The sequence below is a fragment of the Pipra filicauda genome, unplaced genomic scaffold, assembly GCF_003945595.2.
Source record: "Pipra filicauda isolate LSUMZ 115617 unplaced genomic scaffold, ASM394559v2 scaffold94_size2452230_pilon, whole genome shotgun sequence".
In the NCBI taxonomy this organism is placed as follows: domain Eukaryota; kingdom Metazoa; phylum Chordata; class Aves; order Passeriformes; family Pipridae; genus Pipra; species Pipra filicauda.
This window is the reverse complement of record NW_024105142.1, coordinates 1,181,116-1,205,434: the sequence shown is the minus strand read 5'-3', so window position 1 is coordinate 1,205,434 and position 24,319 is coordinate 1,181,116. Positions and strand designations below refer to the sequence as shown.

The following is a 24,319-nucleotide window of genomic DNA, read 5'->3' as shown; positions in this document are numbered from 1 at the left end:
GTCAGGACAAGACATACCTGTAAAAACGTTATCTATTTCAGAAACCTTTCTCCACTCATTCTCATACCAATTTGTCATAAGATTAGGGAGGAGAACCATATGGGATTCTGACTGTATTTGTATTTCTCCTCTTATATGGGAGCTCTAAGTCAGATTCCCTGAGTCTGACATGATTAATTTCCTCTGCACAAGATTTTTGCAAAATGGGAATGATTAAGTGCAAATTGCAATTACAGGATTAACAGTATTAATGATATGAAACCATGTAAGTGCTAAATGTAGGCAGTAGAAGGGTTGACTACAGACATATATGAACACACACAGACATATAATGGTCTTTTTGTCATGCTTATTGAGGTGCTGTCATTTTAGAAAGAGAGAGCTGTTACTATTTAGGAATGGGATTAATGAAAGGTAAAGCTGGGCAACCATGTGATTGATATTCCTCCAGTGTTGTAGTTCACTCTTAGCTCCCTATTGCTGAGAGGACAATCCCAGAGAGCATATTGTCACATATGCTGTACAGCAAATGTGCAGTGAGTGACACACAAGGGATGTGTGTGTCACTCAAGGGATGTGGTGGATCCACTGCACATCTGCAGGCTGACTCCGCAGTGCCTGCACAGTAGGCCTGACACATCCAGATGCTGCACAGACTGCACATATGCAAAGGACATTTGTACTGTTCCAGCTGGGCTGTCGAATATCCAGAAATCTGGAACGGATGTGTTGCATTTGGCATTGTTGATGGGAGAAGGGGTAGGGGGAGCCCCCTTTTTCTTTCCCTTTAAATCTCCACCTGCTTTAAGTCAGGGAGACAAAAGTACAGCTTTGTTTCCTCAAAATGCTTTCTCAGGATGTTAGTTTGTAGCAGGAGCTGCTCTGTGCACAGAGTAGTTTTTCTTTTCTTAGTGTGCCTGTGTGTCTGACATCCAAAAAACATACTGAATTCGGACCTTTACATCTGTACATATATCCCATTCCCTCTTGTGCAGTGACCTTTCTCTTACTGTCTCTGTAGAGGAACCATGACAGCCAAGAGCTGAAAGAATAACCACTTGAACAGACATTTATTTTAGAATAACTTTCTGAAGATTATCTTGATTCGATCAGTCAGTTCTGGGTAAGATAACGTGGACAGCTGCATGCGTGCTATTAAGAGAAACCCTCCCTAGAAGAAAAATAGCTAAATTACCTGCATTCCCCATAAGCTGTGTTTTTGCCCAATTTGCTTCCAGTCTTTTGCCAGGAAATTTGATTATTCATTCACAGAACAGAGACAATGTTGTGATCAATTAAGCTTTGCTTCTAACAGCTTAGACATGGGTGGTTCATTCTCTCTTAATGAAGTGCTGTGTCTACACTAGATTGCTTTCTGTAATTTCCCATCATTGGTACCACCAATGTAGCTCTATTTGTAGTGTAACCATGTAGACCAGTCATCAGTGCTTTATTTATTATGGCTGATAAATCTGTGAGATGCAGTGCTTAAAAGGCACCTGCTGCTCCTTTCACAGGCCTAGAGACAGATCGCTGCACCTCCTGCTGCTGGAGCCCCAACAGCACCAGCTTGGGGACATTTCAAGATACACAGTGCAGAGAAGATAACACATGTGCACAGAAGATCCCTTTACCTTATGAAGGAACAATTTTCTCTAGAATTACAGGAAGCAATTTCTGTAGCCTCTGTCATTAGCATGACACATTAATATATCTGTAATGTGTGCATACATTTGCATACTTTTCTGTGTGTTTGCATGCATCCATTTGCTTTCAACTATTTCTGCTGCTAACCCTTTGGGCACTCCAAGTAAACTTGGTGATTACAATTTCATTTTGTCTTCCACAGACATTATTTGGATTGCAACATTATTTAGATTGCAAAGAAATGTTTAAACAAAGGTTGATTCTGGAACTGAAAAAATACCCTCATGTATTCATTTTATTAATACTAACAAGTGTTCCTATCACATCTACCTTACTAATTCTTGAAGATCTTATCAAGGGATAACCATGATGGGGCATTTCAGAGCATGTATGTGTGTTGAGAGTATGTATCTCATCTCATTGAAAGGCGTATGCATTGGACAACACATGGAAACAGTGTGACAGATGTTTCACAGATGAGAAACTATGGCATGTAGACAAATGCTTAGTAAGTTTTGGGTTTAAAGAAGAGTTTTGGTTTGAACTGGTGGATGCTTTACAGAGCCTAGTTTGGTTAAATAGGAAGGCACAGAAAGCATCTGAGAACTGGTTACTGCTTTGGCTTTGCCACTCAACTGAGAGCCCAGTTACCATTTTATCATTCTTTATTTTTTGGGCATCTCTGTTTTCTATCCTGCACCATAACCTCATAACACTAAACCTTGTTCAAACACAGAGCAAAAAAAAATACCTTTCTTCACTTTTCACCCTAATAATAAGGCAAAAAAAATGGCTGTAAGGGAAGAAATGAGTACATGATGAAATCAGTTAGTAATGCAGGTAGTGGTTTCAGCACTCAACATGATATTTTTTGTCTGGGAGGATATTTTTAGTACACATCAGAGTTGGGGTGTTTTTCAAAGAATTTGAAGATTTCCAGTAAAATATCTGTTGAATGGTAATGGACACCATCTGCTGAACACAAGAGCATAGGGGGAAACATGAAAGTGTTGGTTTAAAATAATCTTGACAAATGGGTGAGAAAAGATGGGTCAATCAGAGGTGAGTGATGGAGGGTAGAAAGAAATTACTTCAGTGAGGGCTGGGGCAGTGGAGGTAGAGCCTGTGGAGGTGTTTGAAGAGCTGGGTGCCACTGTCAAAATGAAAAATTGCTGGGATTCACAATGCTGCCCAAATTTGTCTGCAATATGAGTTGACCAGCCCACTGGTGAATGTGTTTGCTGTGTGAATAGGTAACCTTCTCCTGAAAGAATCTTCAGATGGTACACTGAAGTTGTGTGACTGTCTAAAGAACAATGGAAATCAAACATCACATGTGAATTGGAGCTGTAATGTGATGTCCACTGTCACTGAGATAAAGGAGAGAAAAAAGAAGCCTGTGATATCCATACTAAGCTTGAACTGAAAGCTAAAGCTTGCAAGGAGGTGCTTGAAGGCAAAATTGAGATTTTAATAAGGAAAGAAGGTCAGTTTGAAGTTTGTGGTTTGTTTGAAATCAAGACCAAGTGCGGGAGTAAGCTCATCTGTGAAGGAAAAATTGTAAATTAAACAAATCTAATCAGAAATTCCAGTTTTTCCAGATTTATCTAGCAGAAAATGTCTACACTTTCCTGGATGTCTTTGGTTAGAAGTATTGCATTTTAAATCTCCTTTGGCTTATCCAGTAAATTCATTACTTACTTGTACATTTGATGGGAAGAGTGAAATACCATTCTGTGCAAGAAGTTCCATGGGGATGGTGTGACATTTAACCTGTTTACAAAATACACGATGTGTTCACCACCTGGCTTTGCTTTTAAAGCTGAGCCATCAACATTGCATAGAAGCTCAGGAAATACTGTGAAGAGAAGGTAAATACCATTTCTTAAAACTGCACTGCAAGCAGTGTTTGCCTTCCTTCCCACTGGCCCTGGAGTTGTTGAGTTTATCCTACAGCTCTCTCTCCTGGGGGGCACACACTGTAAGTTAGTTTTAGAACAATAAATGTAACCTCTGTCTAAGAATACCTTCCTTCTATTTCTTGTCAATTCGACATTTCAGCTTTTAGATATTTTTAGATTCAAAAAGTTCACACAGACATAGGAATAAGATATATATCAAAGCAGCTTGTCAGCTGTCATTAAGGAAACAATTGTCCTCTGTTGGAGAGGGCAATGCAGCTATTGCCACACTATCAGCCCATAGCACTGCAATTTAGCTAAAAAAGAAGTCAGAAAGAAGGGAAGAACAAAGAGGTGAAGGCAAAAAAAAAAAAAAAGGAGGTGAAGCCTGATTCCAGCTGACAGTTCTGTACCTTCCATGCAGTTAAAGCTATCCAGATTGCAGTAGTATTGCTTAAATAGCTTTACTGAGGCTCTTACATTTTCAGCTAAATACAGTCAAGACAGGACCCAGCTTGCAGATTAGGATTTGTGGATTGATATATCTGCATTAAGTTGTCTGCCTATGAACCTTATATTTAAGCTTCCATTCTTATGTGAAGAGACACAGTTAATTCAGTTGATGAAACCCAGAGAGCTTTTCAGTTTACTCAAAAGTAGATACCTCCACTGACCACCTGCATAGCTCTCAAGGCTTCACTGGGCTTATGTAGTTGCCTGAAGATAGGTGTCTAATAGTGTTCAGGATTTCCTGTAGTACAGGAGACACCTGCACAGAGCAAGCACACATAAAACAAGACTTAAAGGGGATAATATGCCATTCTGGTCAAGCCAAGTGTCATAACCCACAACATTTGAAAATAAGTTGGACACCTTTGTTTAGAATTCTGAGTCCTGGTCTAGGTCTCTGTTTTTCATAATGGGAGATTAGTTTAAGCACCTTCTTGTAGACACCCAAATATAGGTGTCTTAATCTGCAAGCTGGATCCTGCATTAGCAGCATTAGCTTGTATTAAGAATGTGGCTGTTTGCTCTAGTGCACCTGTTGATGCTTATGTGAAATGTGATGACCGTAAAGGCTGATTTCTCAGCCTTTCATATAAAACATTTGTGTTCCAGGCATATATATTTTGCTAAAATTCTTTGTGGCTTGTGACAAGTCAATCACTAGTGCCAAGTAGACCATGGTATTATTAAGAATGATGCCAATTTGACAGTGACTGTCATTGTGTCTGCACACAGGATACTGGTGTGACACTATCCTTTCTTTTAGAAAAGCCATCCATTGCTCTGCTGTCTCCTGAAATTTAGGAATTGATCCAAGAACAGATTCTCAAAGCCCATTATGCCACCGCTTCCACCAATTCACAAATGCATCTGGGCGAAGCTGCACTTGAACAAGCATTAGCACTTAACTCACAGACCCTTGTGCTGGCTGTGAAAGCCATCAATTTTTGGGGTTTAGTTATGTTCAGAAGTCAAAGTGGGAAAAAAAAGATGCTTGTTACTGCACTATACCGCCAGAGCCTTCATGGAGGTGAACAATTCGGCTGTTAACACTGCTTCGCTATTTATGGCAACACTTCACTGATTTCATGGTACTCATTATTCTGCATGGCTTTTACTCCCACCCATCGCTCAGGAATGGCAGCGTGTAGGTTTTCCTATTGTGCACTTTGTCTCACACCATCACTGGTGCCGTGTGAGGGAGCGGGTGCACGGGAAGCCAAGCTGTGAGTCCAGGCGATTCCAGCTAATTCCTGCTCCGACCCCTCCAGCAGGGAACTGTCATCCAGTTTCTTACTCTCTCTCCAAAGTTGGGCAGTGCTTTCTGGTTTTGCACACTGAAGGAACGTAGTATGAAGAGGTCTCCCCACAGGTGGCTGATGGAGAGCTTCTCCTCAGTATTTTAGTGCAGCATTAACTTCCTCATTGTTAATTGGTGCTGTCAGTGAGCCGAGTTCACGTTCTGCTCCATACAGGTAGAGGTTTAGTCACTGTTTTTGTATATATGGGAAACTGGGAAGTAAAGCCATCAAATAACCCCCACAGCTCATAAATGCAGAAGACATTTTTGTATTCCCTTTTAGTTTTCTATGGCCTTAAATGACTACTGGTACAGGATGTTGGGGCTCTCTCTTTCTTTTCTATGAAGAAAATCCATACTACCAATTGGGTCACAACTGATTTACTTAAAAGAACAAACGCATGAATGCAAAGTAAAAGGGAAGTAAACTAGCTGAAGTGTCTCAGTTTTAAGATTAGATGAGAGAATTGTGTATCTTTAGTAAGAATAAGAAGCAGCATGATGTCCATAGTGAGCTGGAGAAGGGAAGAGCCCTCGGCAGTGTCAGGGAGCGCTGTGGGCTGTAGTGCTGCCAGGCCAGTTGGGTATCCTGCTGTCTTCTGCCACAGCAGGGGAAGCATTTGATGTCACTTTATGTACACTGTCTTTTTCACACCTGGAAAAAGATCTTTTTGCATTTCCCAGAGCTGCAGAAGAAGAGACTGAGACACTTGAGGTGTCTCACAACCACTAGACCAGGAAAAGGAAACCACAGACTTGAACCTATTTTATCCAGTGGCCTTCAGGTCTACCTGAAAAATCTCCCTCCTGCAGCAGCTGAACACCTCTGAAACTGATGCTTTTCCTGAGAATTTAATTTCTCCTTCTCTAGTTTTCTTTACTTTCTCTTCTTTAGTTTCTAAAACCTATTGTTGTTTGAAAGATGCAGTTAATCCCCTTTTCCTGTATCATCACAATGTTGTACCAAAGTGGCAACACCTCAATTATCTTTGTTTTTCTCCACATGCTATGTTTTTCTTCCCATACACAAATCATTTGCCATGGGAAACGTGGCACTGCTTTTTTTCACAAAACCTCTGTCACACAACAGCATTGTTAGGTCTACAATTTTTGGGTGTTTTTTTTTAGGATTTTTGTAAATATGTGTGATTTCTAGAGATTGTTTCATTCCTGACAATGTGGATAGGGACTGAGATGAATAATGATGCTTATCACCTTGTACAGACTGAAAGATAATTTTTGGAAAAATTTCAATCAAAGTTAATTTTATTATTAACTATGTATTATTCATTTTCAGGGTGAACAAATAAAGAAGGAAAAATTCTGAATATAAAAATGAGGAGAAAGTATTTCTTTTCATTATTTCAGTGATTCAGAAGTCAGGTTCACCTGCCTTAAAGAATACAAGGGCAAGAGAAATTACGCAGTACTGTATGTGGAGACAGAGGAGTTAAACGAAGACATGTTATTTGATTTAAGAGTGTGAATTATTAGTCACAATCTGAGTAGAAGAAAATTTATGGATTCATTCTGTCTTTTAGGCGCCTATGAGATTTTACTCCAAGTATGTTTTTTAGCCAACCAGCCATTTTTCCACAAAATCAAAGCAGACTTGACATTGCTGATATTCCAAAGATTTAAGAGAGAAACTGGATTTTGAGTGCAGTTTGTTTTCACAAAGAACTAAGCATACAATGCCAACTTTTTTTTTTTTAAATGTGCTTTTTAAAGAGCCTGTTGAAACCTAACTGAGATTGATTGAAGTCATCATAGCATTTTTGCTTGATCTGTATTCTACATAAAAATTATTGTTTCTACAAATGTAAACTCTTATCTTTTCCAATAAGCTGGCATTGAATAGTTCAGAAATAGTAGTGAAGAGATTTTACATTGTGTTTTAATTGAAAAATATGAACATATTTACATGCATTGTTTTGTTGAATCCAATTTCAAATTATTAGTCATCCATTTGAACCCTAAGCGCAAGAGACCAATTTTACTTCTGTTCTTACAGTTACACATAGTGTGTAACTGCTTCTTAAAGGCAAAAAAACCCATGAGAAAGCGTCAATTTTTTTTTTCAGGCACTCCTTGTTCTTTACCCCTGTGCATCACAGCGCCCAAGGCCCTGTGCTTTGTTAGCTCAAACCTGAATGCATCGTTTACTGGGCTTGTCTGCTCAGGTTCTTCTCTGGAAGAGAGCAGGGTACCATATTATGCCATTATTACAGATGCAGATTTACTTTCTTTTCCTATTGTTTGTTTGAATTTTCCTGTGTAAGTAATTGTCTTCACTCTTCCCTGGAAGTTGTCTAGGAACATCAGTTTCTAGAAGTGTTTATCTATGATGCTGTTGTTATACCACTACTGTAATTTTAAGAAGCCTTCAAGAAAATACTATTAAAAAAGAAAGCAAATTCACTATGAGAAAGGGATGAATAAAAGGTTTCAATCTAAAAATACTGATATTTAGGCCCAGCGTACTGAGATGCTGCAGGTATATGTATTACAAGGCTAATTCTATTATTTCGCTGGAACATGTTGCTATTTTCAACCTGGTTTGGTGCAGTTATTGTTTACTTTCTGGCCCTTGGTAGCTAAAAGTGCCTATATGTATTACTATAATTCCCACAGGAACTAGTTTCCACAGGTTAGTATTGTGTTGTCACCAGCTGATATCAATCAGATGAGGTTTTAGATGATACACACTGGCTAAGTTTTCTTACGAACCAATGTGCAGGAAGGTTTCAATATACATTGCAATGGTATCTGCCTTTATTAGCTCATTAAAATATTTCCTAAATACTGCTTAATGAAAAGTCATCTGTTTGGGGGAAAAAAAAAAATCTCCAAGCTTACTGTCTCTGTGCTCTTCTTATGTTGTCCATTATCTTGGAAAAATGGTTCCTTAAAGACAATCAGGAAAATAACCACACCAGAAAAGCTGACCAGAGGCAAGTAGTGTGTTTTGACATGACGTGCTTTAGGCACTGAATGTTCATTTTCTGCTTCTAGTGTATGCTGAACTCCCCCTCACTATAAATCTTCAAAAATTCAATCAGAATGAGCTGTTTGGTTTCTTTTATTATTGCAGGAGTGGACCAGGCATTACCACAAGAACGTCGAACTCCTGTTACTCCATCCTCTTCCTCTCGATATCACCGTCGCAGGTCCTCAGGGTCACGGGATGAGCGTTACAGGTCGGGTAAGTAGAACTGAAGACCCCAGAATTGGAATGAAAAGTTGAAATGTCTGGTTCTCTTCTTTCCTCTTTTTAAAAAAGAATTTTGTTGTAAACTCATGTAGCTCTATACGGGAAGCATTCATTGTACGAATACAGAGGAATGTCCAAGCATGCAGGGGTGGAGTTGCAAAGCCAAAGTACTACTGGAATTGAATCTGGCAGAAAATGTGAAGGGAGGCAAGAAGGCCTTCTGCAGGCACATAAGTAACGAAAGGGAGACAAGAGGAAACATGGACCCACCCCTGAATAGGGCAGAGGACCAGGTCACAAAGGGCATGAAAAAGGCTAAGACACTTAATGCCTTCTTTGCCTTGATCTGTACTGATGAGACTTGTGTTCAGGAATCCAAGGCATCTGGGACCAGTGGGAAAGTCTTGAGCAATGAAAACTTACCCTCTGTGAAGGAGAATCAGGACAGGGAATATTTGATCAAATCAACCCAATAGCCTTCTACAATGAGAGGACTGCCTTGGAGGTGGAGGGAAGAGCAGTGGATGTTGTATGCCTTGACTTTAGTGAGGCTTTTAACAGTGTCTCTCATAAAATCCTCCTTGAGAAACTGGTGATGTATGGATTAGATAAGTGGACAGTGAGGTGGACTGAAAATTGGCTGAAGTGTTGAGCTTTGAGAGTTATGATCAATGGCGCAAAGTCCAGCTGGACACCGGTCTCTGGTGGGGTGCTCTGGGGGTGAATGCTGGCTCCAGTACCTCTTAATAGCTTCATCAGTGACCTTGTTGGTAAGACAGAGTGCACTCTTCCCGCACTGACAGATGATCCCAAACTGGAAGGAGTGGTTGATTTACCACAAGTGTGTAATGCCATTCACAGGGATCTGGGCAGGCTGGAGGAGTGGGCAAACAGGAATACAGTGAAGGTTGACAAAAGGAAATGCAAAGTCCAGTGCCTGGAAAGAAATAACCCCATGCACTCAGACAGCTTGGGGCCCACTGTCTGGAAAAGCAGCAAAGTTCTGGTGGACATGAGCTAGGAGGGTGCTCTTATGGCAAAGCCCTCCTGGGCTGCACTTCGAGGAATGCTGCCAGCAGATCTGGGGAGGTGATCCTTCCCATCTGCTTAGCACTGCTGAGGCACACCTGGAGTGCTGGATCCAGTGCTAGGCTCCCCAGTACGAGAGGGATACGGATGTACTGGAGTGAGTCCAACAAAAAACCACAAAGATGATTAACAAATAGAGCCTGTTATATGTGAGGAGAGGCTGAGAGAGCTGGGGTTTTACAGCCTGGGGAGTGATCTTGTCCACATATATAAGTACCTGATGGGGGAATTAAAGAATATGGAGCCAGACTCTTCTCACTGGTGTCCAGTGACAGGACAAGAGACAGCTGGCACAAACTGAAATATGAAAAATTCCATGGAAGCACAAGTAGAAACTTTTTTACTCAACGAGTGGTCAAGCACTGGCACAGGTTGCCCAGAGAGGTTGTAGTGCCTCCATTCTTGGAGCTATTCTAAACCCCATTGGACATGACCCCAAGCAATCTGCTGTAGGTAACCCTCCTTAGAGCAGGAAGTTGGACCGGATGATCTCCAAAGGCTCCTGCTGACCTACTCCAGTTTGTGGTTCTGTGGCAAAGCTGGATTTTACTGTACTGGTTCTAGTTCAGTAAATACCATAAGAAAAATATTTAATTTGAAGTATAACAAGTTGGGAACATCATTATGCCTAAATAGAATCACTGATTAAAGGCAGATAAAATTAATTTCAAAGCTCAACAAAAGGGTAAAAACTTATTTCCAGATGAATGGGATCCAACTCTCTTCATGATATTGCTCCAGATATAACACAAAGTGCAGGAAGTGATTGATTTATTACTAGTTTTTAACAGCCTCAACAGTAGGGATGTTGAGGTGCTGGAACGTGTCTAGAGAAGGGCAGTGAAACACGTGAAGGGTCTGGAGCACAGGTCTTATGAGGAGCGGCTGAGGGAACTGAGGGTATTTAGCCTGGAGAAAAGGAGGCTCAGGGGAGACCTTATCACTCTCTAAAACTACCTGAAAGGAGGTTGTGGTGAGGAAAAATTTCTTCACTGCAGGGGTGGTCAAGTTATTGAAACAGGCTGCCCAGGGAAGTGGTGGAACCACCATCCCTGTAAGTGTTCAAAAGGCATGTGGTTGTGGCACCTGGGGATGTGGTTTGGTGGTGAACTCGGTGATGCTGGGTTAATGGTTGGTCTCAATAATCTTATCTTTCCCAACCTTAACAATTCTGTGATTCTGTGAAGGAAAAGTGAGCTCTGAAACTTCTTTACTCGTACCTTTGAAGGCATAAACTGAATGTACTACCTCTTAGCTGGATGAAGGCTAGGTGTGCTCAGCTGTTGTTTCAACTGCTGTAGGGACTGCTGCAGTGTAAATGTCCTTCCCAGATGACAACCAGAGGCCACGGACTGGTTTGTCTGGTACTGCCTCTCTTGCAGCTGCAGGATGAGAGAGCTATAGACAGCAGCACACCTTTGTGGCAGAGAGACCCTTGTGAGCTGAGAGTCATAAGCCAGGACCTGGTGGCTATGGAGGGTGCCAAGGAGCTGACTGTGGAAGGTCTGGATTGTGTTTGAGAGATGCATCTTTCTGGACGCAGTCAGACTCATTGTGCTGACACAACTGGAAAATTATAGAGAACTCCTTATTAAACCTTTTGTAACATATCTCTGGTTCATTGCATTAGTCAAAGAGCTTGCCAGTCCCATTTAAAGGAAAATTAAATGATAAATGTGTCAGAGAAAGTTCATGTGTGTCCAGGCCATTCTGATAAATTTTTAAAACTCCCCTCTCCCTTCAGAAACTTTGGGTTCATACTGTAGATGCTGCCAATTTTTTGTTGAATAATGTTTGTGGTATCTGCATGATAATTCCTTGATATATAAGCTCCTAGAAGCTTCTCCAACATTACACTAAAAATGGTCTGATTTTTACCCAGTGTTTTTAAATAGGTAAAAAAATACTATTCCTGAACTTGTCTAATTTGTGGGCGTGCAGCACATGGTCCTCGAACATCCAAGCTGCGACTCTCCAGAGCAATTCTGTTAAGAACACATGCATTTGACTGTGTGTTGAAAGTTGTCTGCTTAAACTATGCATGCCATCTGTAAACTAAGATGTTGAGTCAGTTTGGGAATGGGCAAAAGGAAACATCATGCACAGCTTCCCTGTGCCTCTTCTGAGCCCCCAGAAGTGCTCTGAGTTGGTGTTTCTGCTCCTTGGTTTCAGTTGCTGCCTGCTGCCTTAAAAGGAAGGCATTTGTTCAGCGAAATGGTGCATAAGGTCCTGCCTTAGGGATAGGGTGAGTTGTTGTAATGATATATATATATATATATAAATGTGTATACATATATATATGTATAAATAATAAAGACAAAAACTTTGTTGCTGAGAGGAAAAGTAATTAATTGAGTGTAAAGGGTTGTTATTAGTGCAGCAGTCTCACTTTAGGAGAGTCAGGAGTATATTACAAATGCAGATCTTTCTTGCTGTTGTGAAAATGTCCTCAGTGTTAAAACTGAAAAACCTGACAGTATTTTGGGGACTTGTGGCAGGCTTTGAATTCCTACATTGGTTGTTGTATAGCATAACTCCTCAGTGAGTCACTGAGCTCTTCAGCAAATTGATTTGAACACTTCCTGCATCTTCACTTGCTTAATAGAAAACAGTATGGAGCAAATGTCAGTGAAGGTAAATGTAAACATACATTTCAATTTTGAAAAGTTATCGGATCATTTTCAAATTTACTTTCAGAGGAGCTTTGCTTAGATACAGTGCAATGTTCCTACCCTGAACTGTGTTCTCCCCTTCTGTACTTTGCCCCTGTGAGATCAGAAGCCTGTTTCTTTCTTGGTCTGTAATTCATACTCTCTATTACTGTAGGTTGCATTATCTTGTTTTCAAATTCAGGTTTGCTTCAGGTAGAAACCTTTGTATTGCTTGTTGTTTTGCTGTGCTTAATACTTCACCATCTGATCACATTGTGATTGTTAGATCCTAGCTGTTACCCAGTTTCAGTGTTTGTTATCATATTTGGCACATCTCCTTGGAAAAGGCTCAAAAGAAAATGAATGCACAGTCTTTAACCAATAAGGAATTCACTTCTAGGAAAACATTTTCCTTCCTTGGTGTTTTTGCACAATTTATTTCAATTAACATCTGCAAACAGATCCTCCATTCCAACTCTGATCAAAGTACTTTTCTGTCTTCTTGGTAAGGTTTTCCTAATTGGAAGTCTAAGATTCTGAAAGTCATTCAGTTCTCCTTCCATGTCTTTGCTTTTTACATAGATTTAGATGTTAGTGAAGATTGTTTAATGAACTCTCTTTGGAGACTCAAAATTATTGCTGCCACTAATACCACCTTCAACTTTTGGTCTTTCATTATGGAAAATGTCAGACTGTGACATTTTAAATCCCTACCTATTTTCTTACTTCAGTTTTTATTATTATTATTATTATTATTATTATTATTATTATTATTATTTCATTAATGTAACAGAATTTTTAGCACTGTAATTGTGCAAACCTGGTTTCTATGATTTTTATATTCTAAATAAAATTGAATCTTGAGTTTACAGAAGCTATTTTTTCCCCTAAATGTTTCTGGTACATTTTGCATTTCAAGACAATTTGATTTTGGAATTCAACCTACATTGGAAATTTAGTCTAATTCTTTAAAACTGAAAACGTTTAAAATTCCTTGGCTGCTTTTTTTCATACAAGAAGGGATCCTGAAATCATTATGTTTCAAAAAGTCGGCTTTCATAAATTTTTTTGATACCTACAGATATAGATAATGCTATAAGTGTAGTAACTGGGGTTAACAGGGTTAAACTATATTATTTACTTTATACAAATGTGGCAAATAGTTTAGCTGATTTTAATCCAAAAGCATTTTTTAATTTGTTTACTACTGAATTTAAAAGGATCACTTAGTATTTACTCACTTTGAAAAAGCATTTGGAAAGATCTTCCAAGTGTAGGTCATGGCAATGTTTTTCTCTTAGCAGCTGCCATTCCTTATCCTGTACTTGTACTATAACATTGTCTGGGGGCTCAAGATGATGCTGAAGCCAAATGTTGCTATAGGCTGAATCAGTAACTTTGGCCAAGAGGCTTTCCTGGCCAGTGGATTTTCAGGCAAGAAAACTCAGTCAGAGGAAAGCAGGCTTGCACTGCACTTCTGGCTCTACATGTGGAATGTCAGCATCGCGTTTGGTCTGGCTCGAGCAACGGGACTGCAAAATCAGGCACGGACTGGAGTATGAGTTAGTAATGGTCATGTAGATTTAGCTGCAGTTGGACAAACAGCTTTGTTTCCTTAGTAACATTTAGAAACTAGGTTTCTCAAATACTTCTGGAAGCTGCAAGGCCATGAATTTGGTATGGTGTGTTGAGATAAGGAGATAGGAATTATGTGATGGAGTAGGCAGTGGCTAATCTGAATGGCTTAGCTTTCACACCCTTGCCATGCCATCTAAATGAGCTAACTCAGTTGAAGACTGAGATTTTTGGAGGCTCTTGTCTTTACATGCCCTCCATACGGTCACTAGGGACCTGTTTGCTCCCTGGTTAGCACTGACTGCATTCTGCTCCTGCTAATGTTGAATCCCTCATAGAAGGACCTGAAGCTTCTGCCACCATTATTTAAAACACCATTGTATAGACTGTCTTGCTTTTGGAAGAATGGTCTTAACTGATTTGGTGCTTAAAATAGTGACCTGTAACCCCTCCACAGTGTTGCCCTGAAGTAGTCCTGCTCGAGTTTGGCCCCTTGCCTGTGGCTGCCTGTTGTGGTGGCCTGAAGCAAAGCTGGGCTCTGCTGCCACATAAAGGCTGCACTGCAGTACAGCAGCAGCTGCTGCTATGGCACTGCCAAACGACATACCCCAAGGGTAACTGGGCAGGTCCTTGTCTTCAGAAATTGTTTTCTTGGTCACGATAAATCTCCCTCAGTTCTTTGTTTCTGAGCTGGTCATGATCTGCAGGGTTCAGAGAGCAACTCTCCTTCAGGGACTTTCAGCATCTGTTTTAACTGCTCTCTAGGGAACAGGAACGTTGTCCTCCCTTAGCTGGATGTTCAATACACAAAGAACTGAAACATCAGGTCCCTTCCAACTTCATTTTTCTAAGGGAACACCCTGTGGCCTTTAGATTAGGGCAAAGCAAAATGCTAAATTTCTTTGTCTCAATGCTGACAACCAGAGCACCTTCTCATGTATCAGCTTTTACTGTTTCCACATCTTGTCAGTGAAAAAACCCAAACAACCAAAACCAGAAGAGATAACATAAAAAATGTGCACCAGTAAAATTTAGAAACAAAAAAACCCAAACATTAAATGATAGGGAATGGGGTGTAATGTGTTCAAGGCACATATATATGTTAGGAATGAGATAGTGGCTCTATGATTTCTACTGCACCAGAATTCTCCTCTGATGAGATGATGATAGGAGAGATGGGTTGGGCCAAGTTTATTAAGTTCCTTGTTTCTCATGAGCTCTCTAAGAGGGCTTAAAGATGACCAGAGCACCACCTGGATGGAGCAAGTGTAATCCTTAAGAAAAATGAGGCCAGTGAGCTCTAAAAACTGAGTTCTCCAGATGTCAGAAATTATGTGGGAAGTAGCAGCATAAGTGAAATTGTTCTGTGAAAGGCTTCGTAGAATCATAGAATATGTGGAGTTGGAAGGGACTCATCAGGATCATTGAGTCCAACTCCTGGTCCTGCACAGGACACCCCAAGAATCACACCATGTGCCTGAGAGTGTTGTCCAAACACTTGAACTCAAACAGGCTTCTTTCATACTGTCCCGGAGGAAAGGCCAGCAGATGAGAGCATGTGTGCTACATGTGCTATGCAGACAGATTTTAAAAGGCCCAGCAGAGGGTGAGCACAGAGCTGGGAGCTGAGAAATGGAGTGTTTTGAGAATCAGCATCTCTCAACTGGTAGTATGGAAAAAGGGTACTGCCTGTAAAGTGGTTGTGGTACCCCCAGTCTCAGCAAGGACTACCTCCCTTCTCCCACTTTTGCTGAATTTTGTCCCATACATTTACGTTGTCAAGATGAGAAATTAAACATTGGTCTGGTACAGCATCCCTGGAGAGCTGCCAGCTCCTGCCCCAGAGATCCCACCACTGCAAGGAACAGCCCATTTTCCAAGTACACTCAGTAATTCTTTTAAAAGACATCTTAATATAGGAGGTTTTTGGAGGCACTGCCAAAACAAATGCATCCCTACTACAACTCTTGCAGCAAAAATTCCTCAGCCACCTTTCCCACACTGTTGTTCAACGGGGAAAAGACTAAACAGCTTATACTGAGCATGAAATTGTGAAAATTCAGAACAAATCATCCCAGGCCAGGTTTGAGGGTCATTTGAAATAGGGGAGCTAACAATAAAAGAACACTCCTTGTAGACCCAAATCCTAGAGAAGTTGGCACCAGACCCGAGGTAGCTGGGTAGCTGATCTGCTCTGCTCTAGGAACCTTACCACATATTTGTTCTCATTTACCACAAGGTGAGTGTGTGTATGAACCCTAACAAAGGTTGCTGACACTTTGCATCTTTACAGCCTACCTCATGGTGATTTTAAAATATTTGATTAGCTTATATTTTGTGCTTTTGAAAGGATATTCAAGATCTCACTCTACAATCCTGCCAGAGCTGACAAAGAAGAATTACACTGTGAGACTATGAGAGTTGTTGTACGTGGCAAAGGATGGAGTGGGAAGATTTGAGGAATCATTTTTATTGAACCCTCATCACATAGCATTTCTCCAAAGAATAAGGGGAAAGGAAAATATGATTAATGTTCTATGTATCAAGACAGAATTGCGTAGAAGTATTTACGTGGCTTGTCATAAAACAAATAGTTTTTTAACCCTTGAGGTGAGTGAAGGTTACTTTTAAGAGTTAATTTGAAATCATTAACCTGGCTGTAAACAGACTTATTCAGAAATTAATTAATCTCCTATTCTATTTAACTTACTTACAAAGTTAATTTCAAGCTACAACTCGATCAGTGCAAAAAAGAGGTTGAAGAAAAACTGTGACAAATATGTAACTTACATAGCCACATTCTTGCTTTTGACCCAGCAGAAAAATTTATAAGGATAAGTGTAGAACTCTTGAGGAACATTATTTGAGGATCTCCAGAGAGAAACAAATAGGAAGTTGGTTTACTTGCATAGTTAGGGGGCCTGAGATGAGATCACCATGTGAAGCTGACTTTCAGATTGCATTACAAATGAGATAATAAATAAATGGAGGGATGGAAATTATTAGTGGGAGACTTGCATGTTTTTTCATTTCACTTATGAGTAGAATTTATATAGTTTTAAATCTCAGTTTTGAGAAAGACATTTTAAAGTATGCTTTATTATAATACCTGAAGAATCCAAAGTAAGGCAAAAACTGTGCCTTTCAACAAAACTAGCAGTGGAGTCATAAAGAGTTCAGTCTGCTATTTTGGTGTCCTCTGTTTCCAGCATGTAACCTCTGTGTTTCACAGCCTACCCGCACATCTTTCCCAACTGTGTGTTCAGGTTTTCCCTTCCTTCTACACAAAATTATGGATTATCACCACTTCAAACCAAAATGGGACATGACAGCCATGCTTCTTTAGAGTTAGGCTTTCTAACCACATGAGAATATACCAAGCATCTAGCTTCTGCATGTGTGCACCAGGTGGGGACAGAAGATGCTCAGGAGGTACTAAGCATGGGCACAGCCCTTTGTGGAGTTCACAGAGCACAGTTTCCTGTGGACTTTGTTGGCTGCAGCATCCTTGAAGAGCCAAGCCTTTTTCAGTGGCATATTCATGGGAGTAGAGATCTTTCCTAAACCACTGACTTTTCACTGTCAAAAATTGTACAGATCAACAAAATTTGGCCCCAAATTCATGAAATGACAGCAGAACTTTCCCCTGCATATTCATGTATCCCCAGTTCCCAGTAAAACCAGAGGCCCTGTATGTATAGTTTAAACATCCCAAAGGCTGAAACTTGCTCACTTAAGTTGTTTTCTGGAAGGTAAGCAACAGTTTATTTCTTCTAGTAACCTCCACAGCCCTCCTATAAATGGCAGTCATCTCAGAGCAGCTGTTCTTGCATTCAGTCAAGTATTCACTGTGTTTGCTGTGAATGCCATATTTCAGAATTAATACCACACCTGCTTGCAGCTGGAGAGAAATTAGGTGTCACACTGTTGGGGCTATGTGCTTTCCTGTTCTTAATACCCAGAGAGATTGTGAAAGTATTGTGAGACTTATTCATTGCAGCATCACCCACAGCAAAGATCTGTTATTATATGGACTCACTCACATTCACATTCCCAGGGGTGACATGATTTCCCAAGGACTGATCTGTGTTGGATGAACACAGCAATTTTTATGAAATCACTTGCCCTGTATTTGCCTGAAAACAACTCAGTGCTGTTAGCCCAGGACAATCAAAAGACAAAGCCCAACTGTAATCTGTTCTGATGATACATTTACTGTGTCTCACCCTATTTAGCATGTCCTGATTGCATTTTCAATAGATGTAGCTACCAAATTATCTCTACTCAGAGTACTTACAGGCCACATATTAGGAAATGAATTCTCAGTATATCCTTGGTTTCCATGGTAGCTCTAACAAAGGTCTGATTAAACTCATAAGAGACTTTCATGCTTTCAACTACTGGTTTCCTGTAAGACAGCAATTGCCAACCTTCTCTCTGTGTAATTATTTAGCATAAAATTGCTATACTTAGAATTGTCTTATCAAGAATTTTCAGCCAAAATTCACCTTTCATAATGCTGTTTTCCTATAGTATCAGCTGTCTCCCTGTAATAACTAGAGGTTGTTGTGATTATTCTGCTGCACTGTGTGTTGATGCAGATAGCTGCCCTTCCTTCCATTGCCTCCTCTGCCTGTTCTTCCAGCTGTTTTCCTTGATGCCATCCCAGATGCCAGCTTTCCTATGATAGAGTCTTATTTGTGGTTTTACTTTTGTTAAATGTCTGACTTCAGGGCTGATCCTCTACTGCAGTATAAGACATAACTATGTATTGTATGTACATAAATGACCTCTTGTTAAAAATTCTTTGGCATTCTCAATTCATTAGAGCAGAGCATCAACCTTCTTGATCTTAATCCTGCCATTCTGCAAGTCAGTTGTGTTTGTGGACTATCCTGTAACAAGCAAGAAGGCTAAACCTTCTCAGAGTCCTACTCCCAGTTGTATCATCATGTTACTAGGAATTGACTACTAAAGCAAAGGAATAAAAATTGTTTCCAAGGTCTAACTCAAAAAAAACAACCAACCAACCAAACAAACAAATAAAAAAAAAAAAAAAAAAAAAAAAAAAAAAGAGATCAGGGGAGAAGAATTACATGAGGCAAAAGAAGTAGAGGAAACGGATGAATTCAGATTACAACTGAGGTATGTCTCAGGTATGTCTCTGAGCAGTTTTATTCTTCCAGGGTAAGTCCCCTGAAAGGAAGGATGGAAGTAGTACCACTACTTTAGAACAGTAAAGCCAGGCTGCATGGTAGGGACTCTGTTATGTAATTCTGCATCTGTACAGCAACAATTAGGCAACAGCTTGTTTTTCCATATTTGTGTTTCTTAAACAGCTGGTGATTGTGTATCAAGGCTTTATAATTACTAGGAAAATGAAACCGTGAGCAAAACCAACAGAAGGAATACATTATACCAGAAACAGAGGTAGAAACAATCTTCTGCTATCTTGATTCTAGCAATGCAAGATTCCTGTCTACAGCCAGTTTAATTTCTTGTCTTAAAAAGAAACAGGACTACATGATACATGAGATGTAGGAGAACTACTTGACAGCAACTGCAAGACCTGGTTTAAGTACAAAAAAAAAATACTGTTTTTCTTTTGTGTACTGAGGCATTTTATGCAAGGTGTGCGAAAACCAGCTTTATAATGTGGAATTTTTTAATGTAGCTGTTGCTTGCCATGGGATGAGCACTCTGTTTCATGACCCATGCAGAACTCATACCCAGATCCCTGATCCACGAGGAGATATTGCTTTGCTTACAGTACGTTGAGTGTTTGACATGCCTATGGAGCAAATACAGCTAATACTGAATAGGGGAACCTGCTGAGGCGTGTTAAACTTATACAGGAAAAAAAATGTAACAACCCCTCCACCTCCAGGAAGAATGCAACTCTTAATTTGTTGAATAGGTTTTTGTTTTTTTTTTTTTAAAGAAGTGCCGAACAAAAAAGGAACAAACTCATTCTTCTAAAAGCTGCAAAAGTCTGTAGGAGGACTAGGAGTTTGCAACATGTTTCAAATGTCTCAGTTACAGTTCAAAACTTTCAAGGACACCATATCTGGCCCAAGTAAGGAATCCCTGTTTGTGGGGTGTAAGGGGAAGGGCGAGTCAGGATTATGCTCCATGCCAAGTGAGGATGCACTCTTCAGAAGAGTGCTCTTCTAGCAGCTGTAGAGAAACACAAGACAGTGTAGCACGGCTCCATATGTGGAGCAGGAAATGGCTGACCTTGTTCATCACATAACAATTGCTTTTTTGCTTCAGGAAAGGAAGACTGATTTGCTTGTGGAGGCAGCTGAGCCTGGAAGGATCATATGTACTGTCTTGCCCAAGGGAAATGACTAGGAGAGGGCAGCTTGTGATAGAGGGAAGTCACCACTTGTTCTAAGTATGCATTTGTTTGTGCAAGGAGGAGAGAAAGTATGCTCTCCAGAAAATACTTCTTTAACAGTTCCAAAGAGACTTTTATTATCCCAGAGACAGTAAAAAACCATCCAACTCAACTTCTGACTAAATAAAAATTTTTCATGTTCTCCCACAAAAAAGATTAGATTTCAGATCATCAACAGTGTATGGAATAAATTATTAAAGAACACTGTGAACAAGGAGTCAGAAGTTTGAGCAGTCTGAAATCAACAGTGTTTGTTTCTGTATTTTGGGGCATTTTTATTTAACCTTTGACCTCTGCACACCTATCAGTAGTTATCTCCCTAATATCTTCTGTCACCCAGTTATCCCCTTTGAAAATGGGTTGTCTCTTCCATGCCATCATGCATTTAAGATGAGCGCTGTCTGAACACAGGCTCACCACTCTGGCTGGGCTGTGTGCTGACCACTGATGCTCCAGTCTCCTGCTGGTTTGTTGTGTTGAGGGATCCCACTGGAGCAGCATGTCAGTGCAGGCAGGATGTCACTTTGTTCCACAGGAACAGAGAGGTGGGTTTGTTCTCTTTTCTATGGGCATTGAATAGGAAGCTGAGAAAGACGACAGAGAACACAGTGTTCATATCTAGCTGGTGCTGCACTGTGTCTGTTAGTGGGTTTGGTTTTTTCCTGAGCCTTTTCAGTTAAACAAGGAGCACAACATTGTGCCAAGTTACGAGATAAACCATATGAAAAGAATGACTGCGCTAAGCAGAGCACCTCCCAGGAAAGATGGGCAGTTCATCCTGCTTGGTGGAATGAGGAATTTACCTTGATTAGCAATAGATGAGATTTTCTGATTATGGAATGCAGTGGCTGATGCCATAGGTCATCAGTCTGGGAGTCTGAACTTACAGGCTCTCATTCTCTCTGCCGGTTTTAATTTCCCTGCTCTTTGTTTTGAGGCCTCATCTCTTGTTTAATAGATGATTAGCTCTTTGAAGGGAAACTTTCTCTCTACCACCTGCTTGTTTTTACAGTTCCACTTCCTTTCTATTTGACTTCCTGACTTTGCTCCCAGAAGTATGCTTGCCCTCTCTATCCTGTCACAGAATGTAAAGGGAGAGAATAAACAAGTAAAAATGCTTGAATGCAACAGGGAAAAGACTGGGGACAGAGCTGTTTTGTCTGCAGTTTGCTAAATATTACCAGGCAGCCCAGAAGATGTATGCATCAGGTTGAATGCTGAACACCAAGCTGATTGGTGTTAAGCAGTGAGCACAAGTTAAGCAATGAGCCTTCCCAAGTGTTTTGCTTTACTTTTTCCCATTTATTGATTCCTTGAGTACAAACACACAAATTGGATTCAACATATGGTTGGCAACCTAAAACAGTGGAGGACAGCAGCAAATAAGGCACTGTATGTTGGTTCCTACTACTGTAGATAGATTCTACTCTGCTTTAGATTTTCTTTTGAGACATTCTTTTGGAAAAACCAGGTGGGAAAAGTATAAAGATTTTGTTATCTCCGGGGGTGCTTTGAAGGGTCAGGATCTGGAGCAATTTTATCAGTTGTAACAGTGTACTCACTATGTCACAGACTTGTATATGAAAGAACATTTTTCCTAAAAACATGGTTTTTTTCACTTAGGACTTTCTCTAAAGGCTTGAGTGCAATTACATGAAGGTATATATGTGTTTGAAACTCTATCATAAGTTTATAGTAGGTGAGAAATTGTAGCAAGCAACACTGTGAGAAAAGACAGAAGTGGGGTTTTAGTTTTCTTTTAATGCAAAAAAGAATATGTGGCATTTCTGGACAAAGTTTTCATACTTGAACGATTTTTTCAGAAAAAATTAACAAGAAGTCTGTGTTTTAAAGCAGTGCTCAAAGACAGTATGATGAATTCAGTTAGCCTGAGCATGCCAGGGTAGATTGAGAAGGCAATTCAGACACTTTTGTCAGACGTGCAAGACAGGGGCATCACCCTACCAGAGACGGTTTGAAATTCTAATGTGATGTTCCTGTTGATGCTGTGTGCAATTTGTGGAGAATACAAACTGCTTTGTGCTGATGGGAATCGGGGGGATAGCAATTTCCTGTCTTTAGGGAACCTGGATAAATCTTTGCACCTTTGTTATACTTTGTTCTGGTGTGTATCACAAATGTAGTTTCCTTCCTTTAATGAACAAGGTGCCTCCAGTTACTATTGTATGAACTCCTGTTACAAATCTCTATGTATTTTTTCAGTAGCTGCTAGGGGCACATTGTGGGCAAGCAGTGAGTTACCTATAATATGATGGACACCATAGCCCATCTTTCACCATGATAAAGGTAAAGAGTTTAACACCTGTTAAACTGATGAGAAGCAAATCACCAGGGACACAGTTTGGTGAGGAATGTACATTTCAGTTTGGATTTAAATCCATGCTTCATGCAAGTACAATAAAAGATTATTAGCTGTATTTTGGTTAACATTCCTTGTGCTACATCAGCAAAGTTGGCTTATAAATCAGAAAAGCAAAACTAAAACCTGGAGAAAAGCAAATCAGGTGTATGCAAAGTGCATATCTTAAGCTGATACTTGGGAACAAACCAACTTACATTTTCTATCTTGCTGTGGTTACAGGATAGATGTTGTAACCTGTGAATTGTTCTCAAGTGTAATTCTGAAGTATCAGTTTGGCTTTCCTTTACCTTTCTGATTTCTCAATACTTTGTGTCTCGGTCTGTAAGTATGAATGGCTTAAATGTTCATTAGCTTAAAAAGTACTACTCTGTACAAGACTGTCAAAACAGGTTGAAGATCTTCAGAACCCATCAATAGGCTTTCATTCAAAAAGAAGTCCATACAAACTATATAGGCTGGCTTTTACTTATTCTTTACATAATCCTTTGCTTTTCTTTATATGCCTAGAGACACTTTGTTTAGCCAGGAGTTTTGTTCCTGGGAAAGAATGTTGTGAAAAAATTTTTTTTATCCAAGCTTGACTGATTCTGCTGGCTTTTCTTCTCTCCCCCTAAAAACCTGTAACCTCTTGCTGATGATCCCTGGACCATCTCTAGACTATCTGTCCTCAGCATTTTCTAGACATGTGTCCTGTTGTTTTTGGTAACCGCCATAGTCTGAGCAATGCCTTTTGAATAGTTGACCTTGCAGACTGGTCTGGGAGCAGGTGTGCATGTTCCTTCTCCTCAGTCAGCTTCCCTCTTGTTTATTTGGCATTTCTTATCTTTTCCATTGTTTTTGTTTCCTGTGAGGTTTTGGTTTGGAGGCTTTTTTAGCAATCTATAGTCTGATTTGTTCCACACTAACCCATTACAAATAAACATATCAAGCATGTGCTTTACTAAGAAAACAATTCAATTCCTGGACTCCTGTGGACTCATTTGAAAATTAAAATCCTGCAGAGTGTTTTTAATTAAGCGGATGAGTCTACGTTCTTGCATCAAAACAGCATCAGAAAAGAAATCAAAGAATTCGCAAGTTATGATTCAGCGTCCAGCTGTCACTAAGCATGTTAATGATTTTCTGTCAGCTGTCCTCCTTTAAAAGGTTTTGGAAGAATTTGTTCTCCCTCCTAACACTTACAGTAAAAAACCAATCCTATATACAATAATATACAAATAGTTCCTCCTGTGTTGATCAGCAAAATTTATTTTCTTCCAAAAATTGCTGAAGAGCATTGGGTTTTGGTGGGGGTTTTTTGTTTGTTTTTTTTGGGGTGGGTTTTTTTTTTGTTTGCTTGTTTGTTTTCTTTGTTTGATTTTGTTTTTTTAAAAAGGGAAAGCTCTTTTTTTACTGCTTGGTATCTAATTGCTATCCTTTCAAGGAAAACTAAGAATTTTCCTCCTTTGATAGATAAGATACACAAACTATTAGTGAGCATGTTCAGTCCTGTAAACGTTATTGACATTAGTGTGGAGTGAGCAGGTAGGAATTTATCTTGGGGACATGCTGTTAGGGAAAGACTTACATTGTTTATTTTCATAGTTTATTTTCTTCTCACATAAACTTTTCATCATTTTTTATTTATAAGAAAGACCTTAAACTTTATACTT

General features: G+C 39.9%; 1 protein-coding gene across 4 annotated transcripts in view; it reads left to right on the top strand.

Moving 5' to 3' along the window:
- Positions 1-24,319, top strand: part of DIP2C (disco interacting protein 2 homolog C) — a 309,922-nt gene that overhangs the window by 171,253 nt on the left and 114,350 nt on the right. For all 4 annotated transcript variants that reach the window (XM_027720744.2, XM_027720743.2, XM_027720742.2 and 1 more), the window contains one exon: positions 8,450-8,560. In XM_027720744.2, the coding sequence (XP_027576545.1) occupies positions 8,450-8,560 (111 nt within the window). The remainder of the gene's footprint in view (positions 1-8,449; positions 8,561-24,319) is intronic.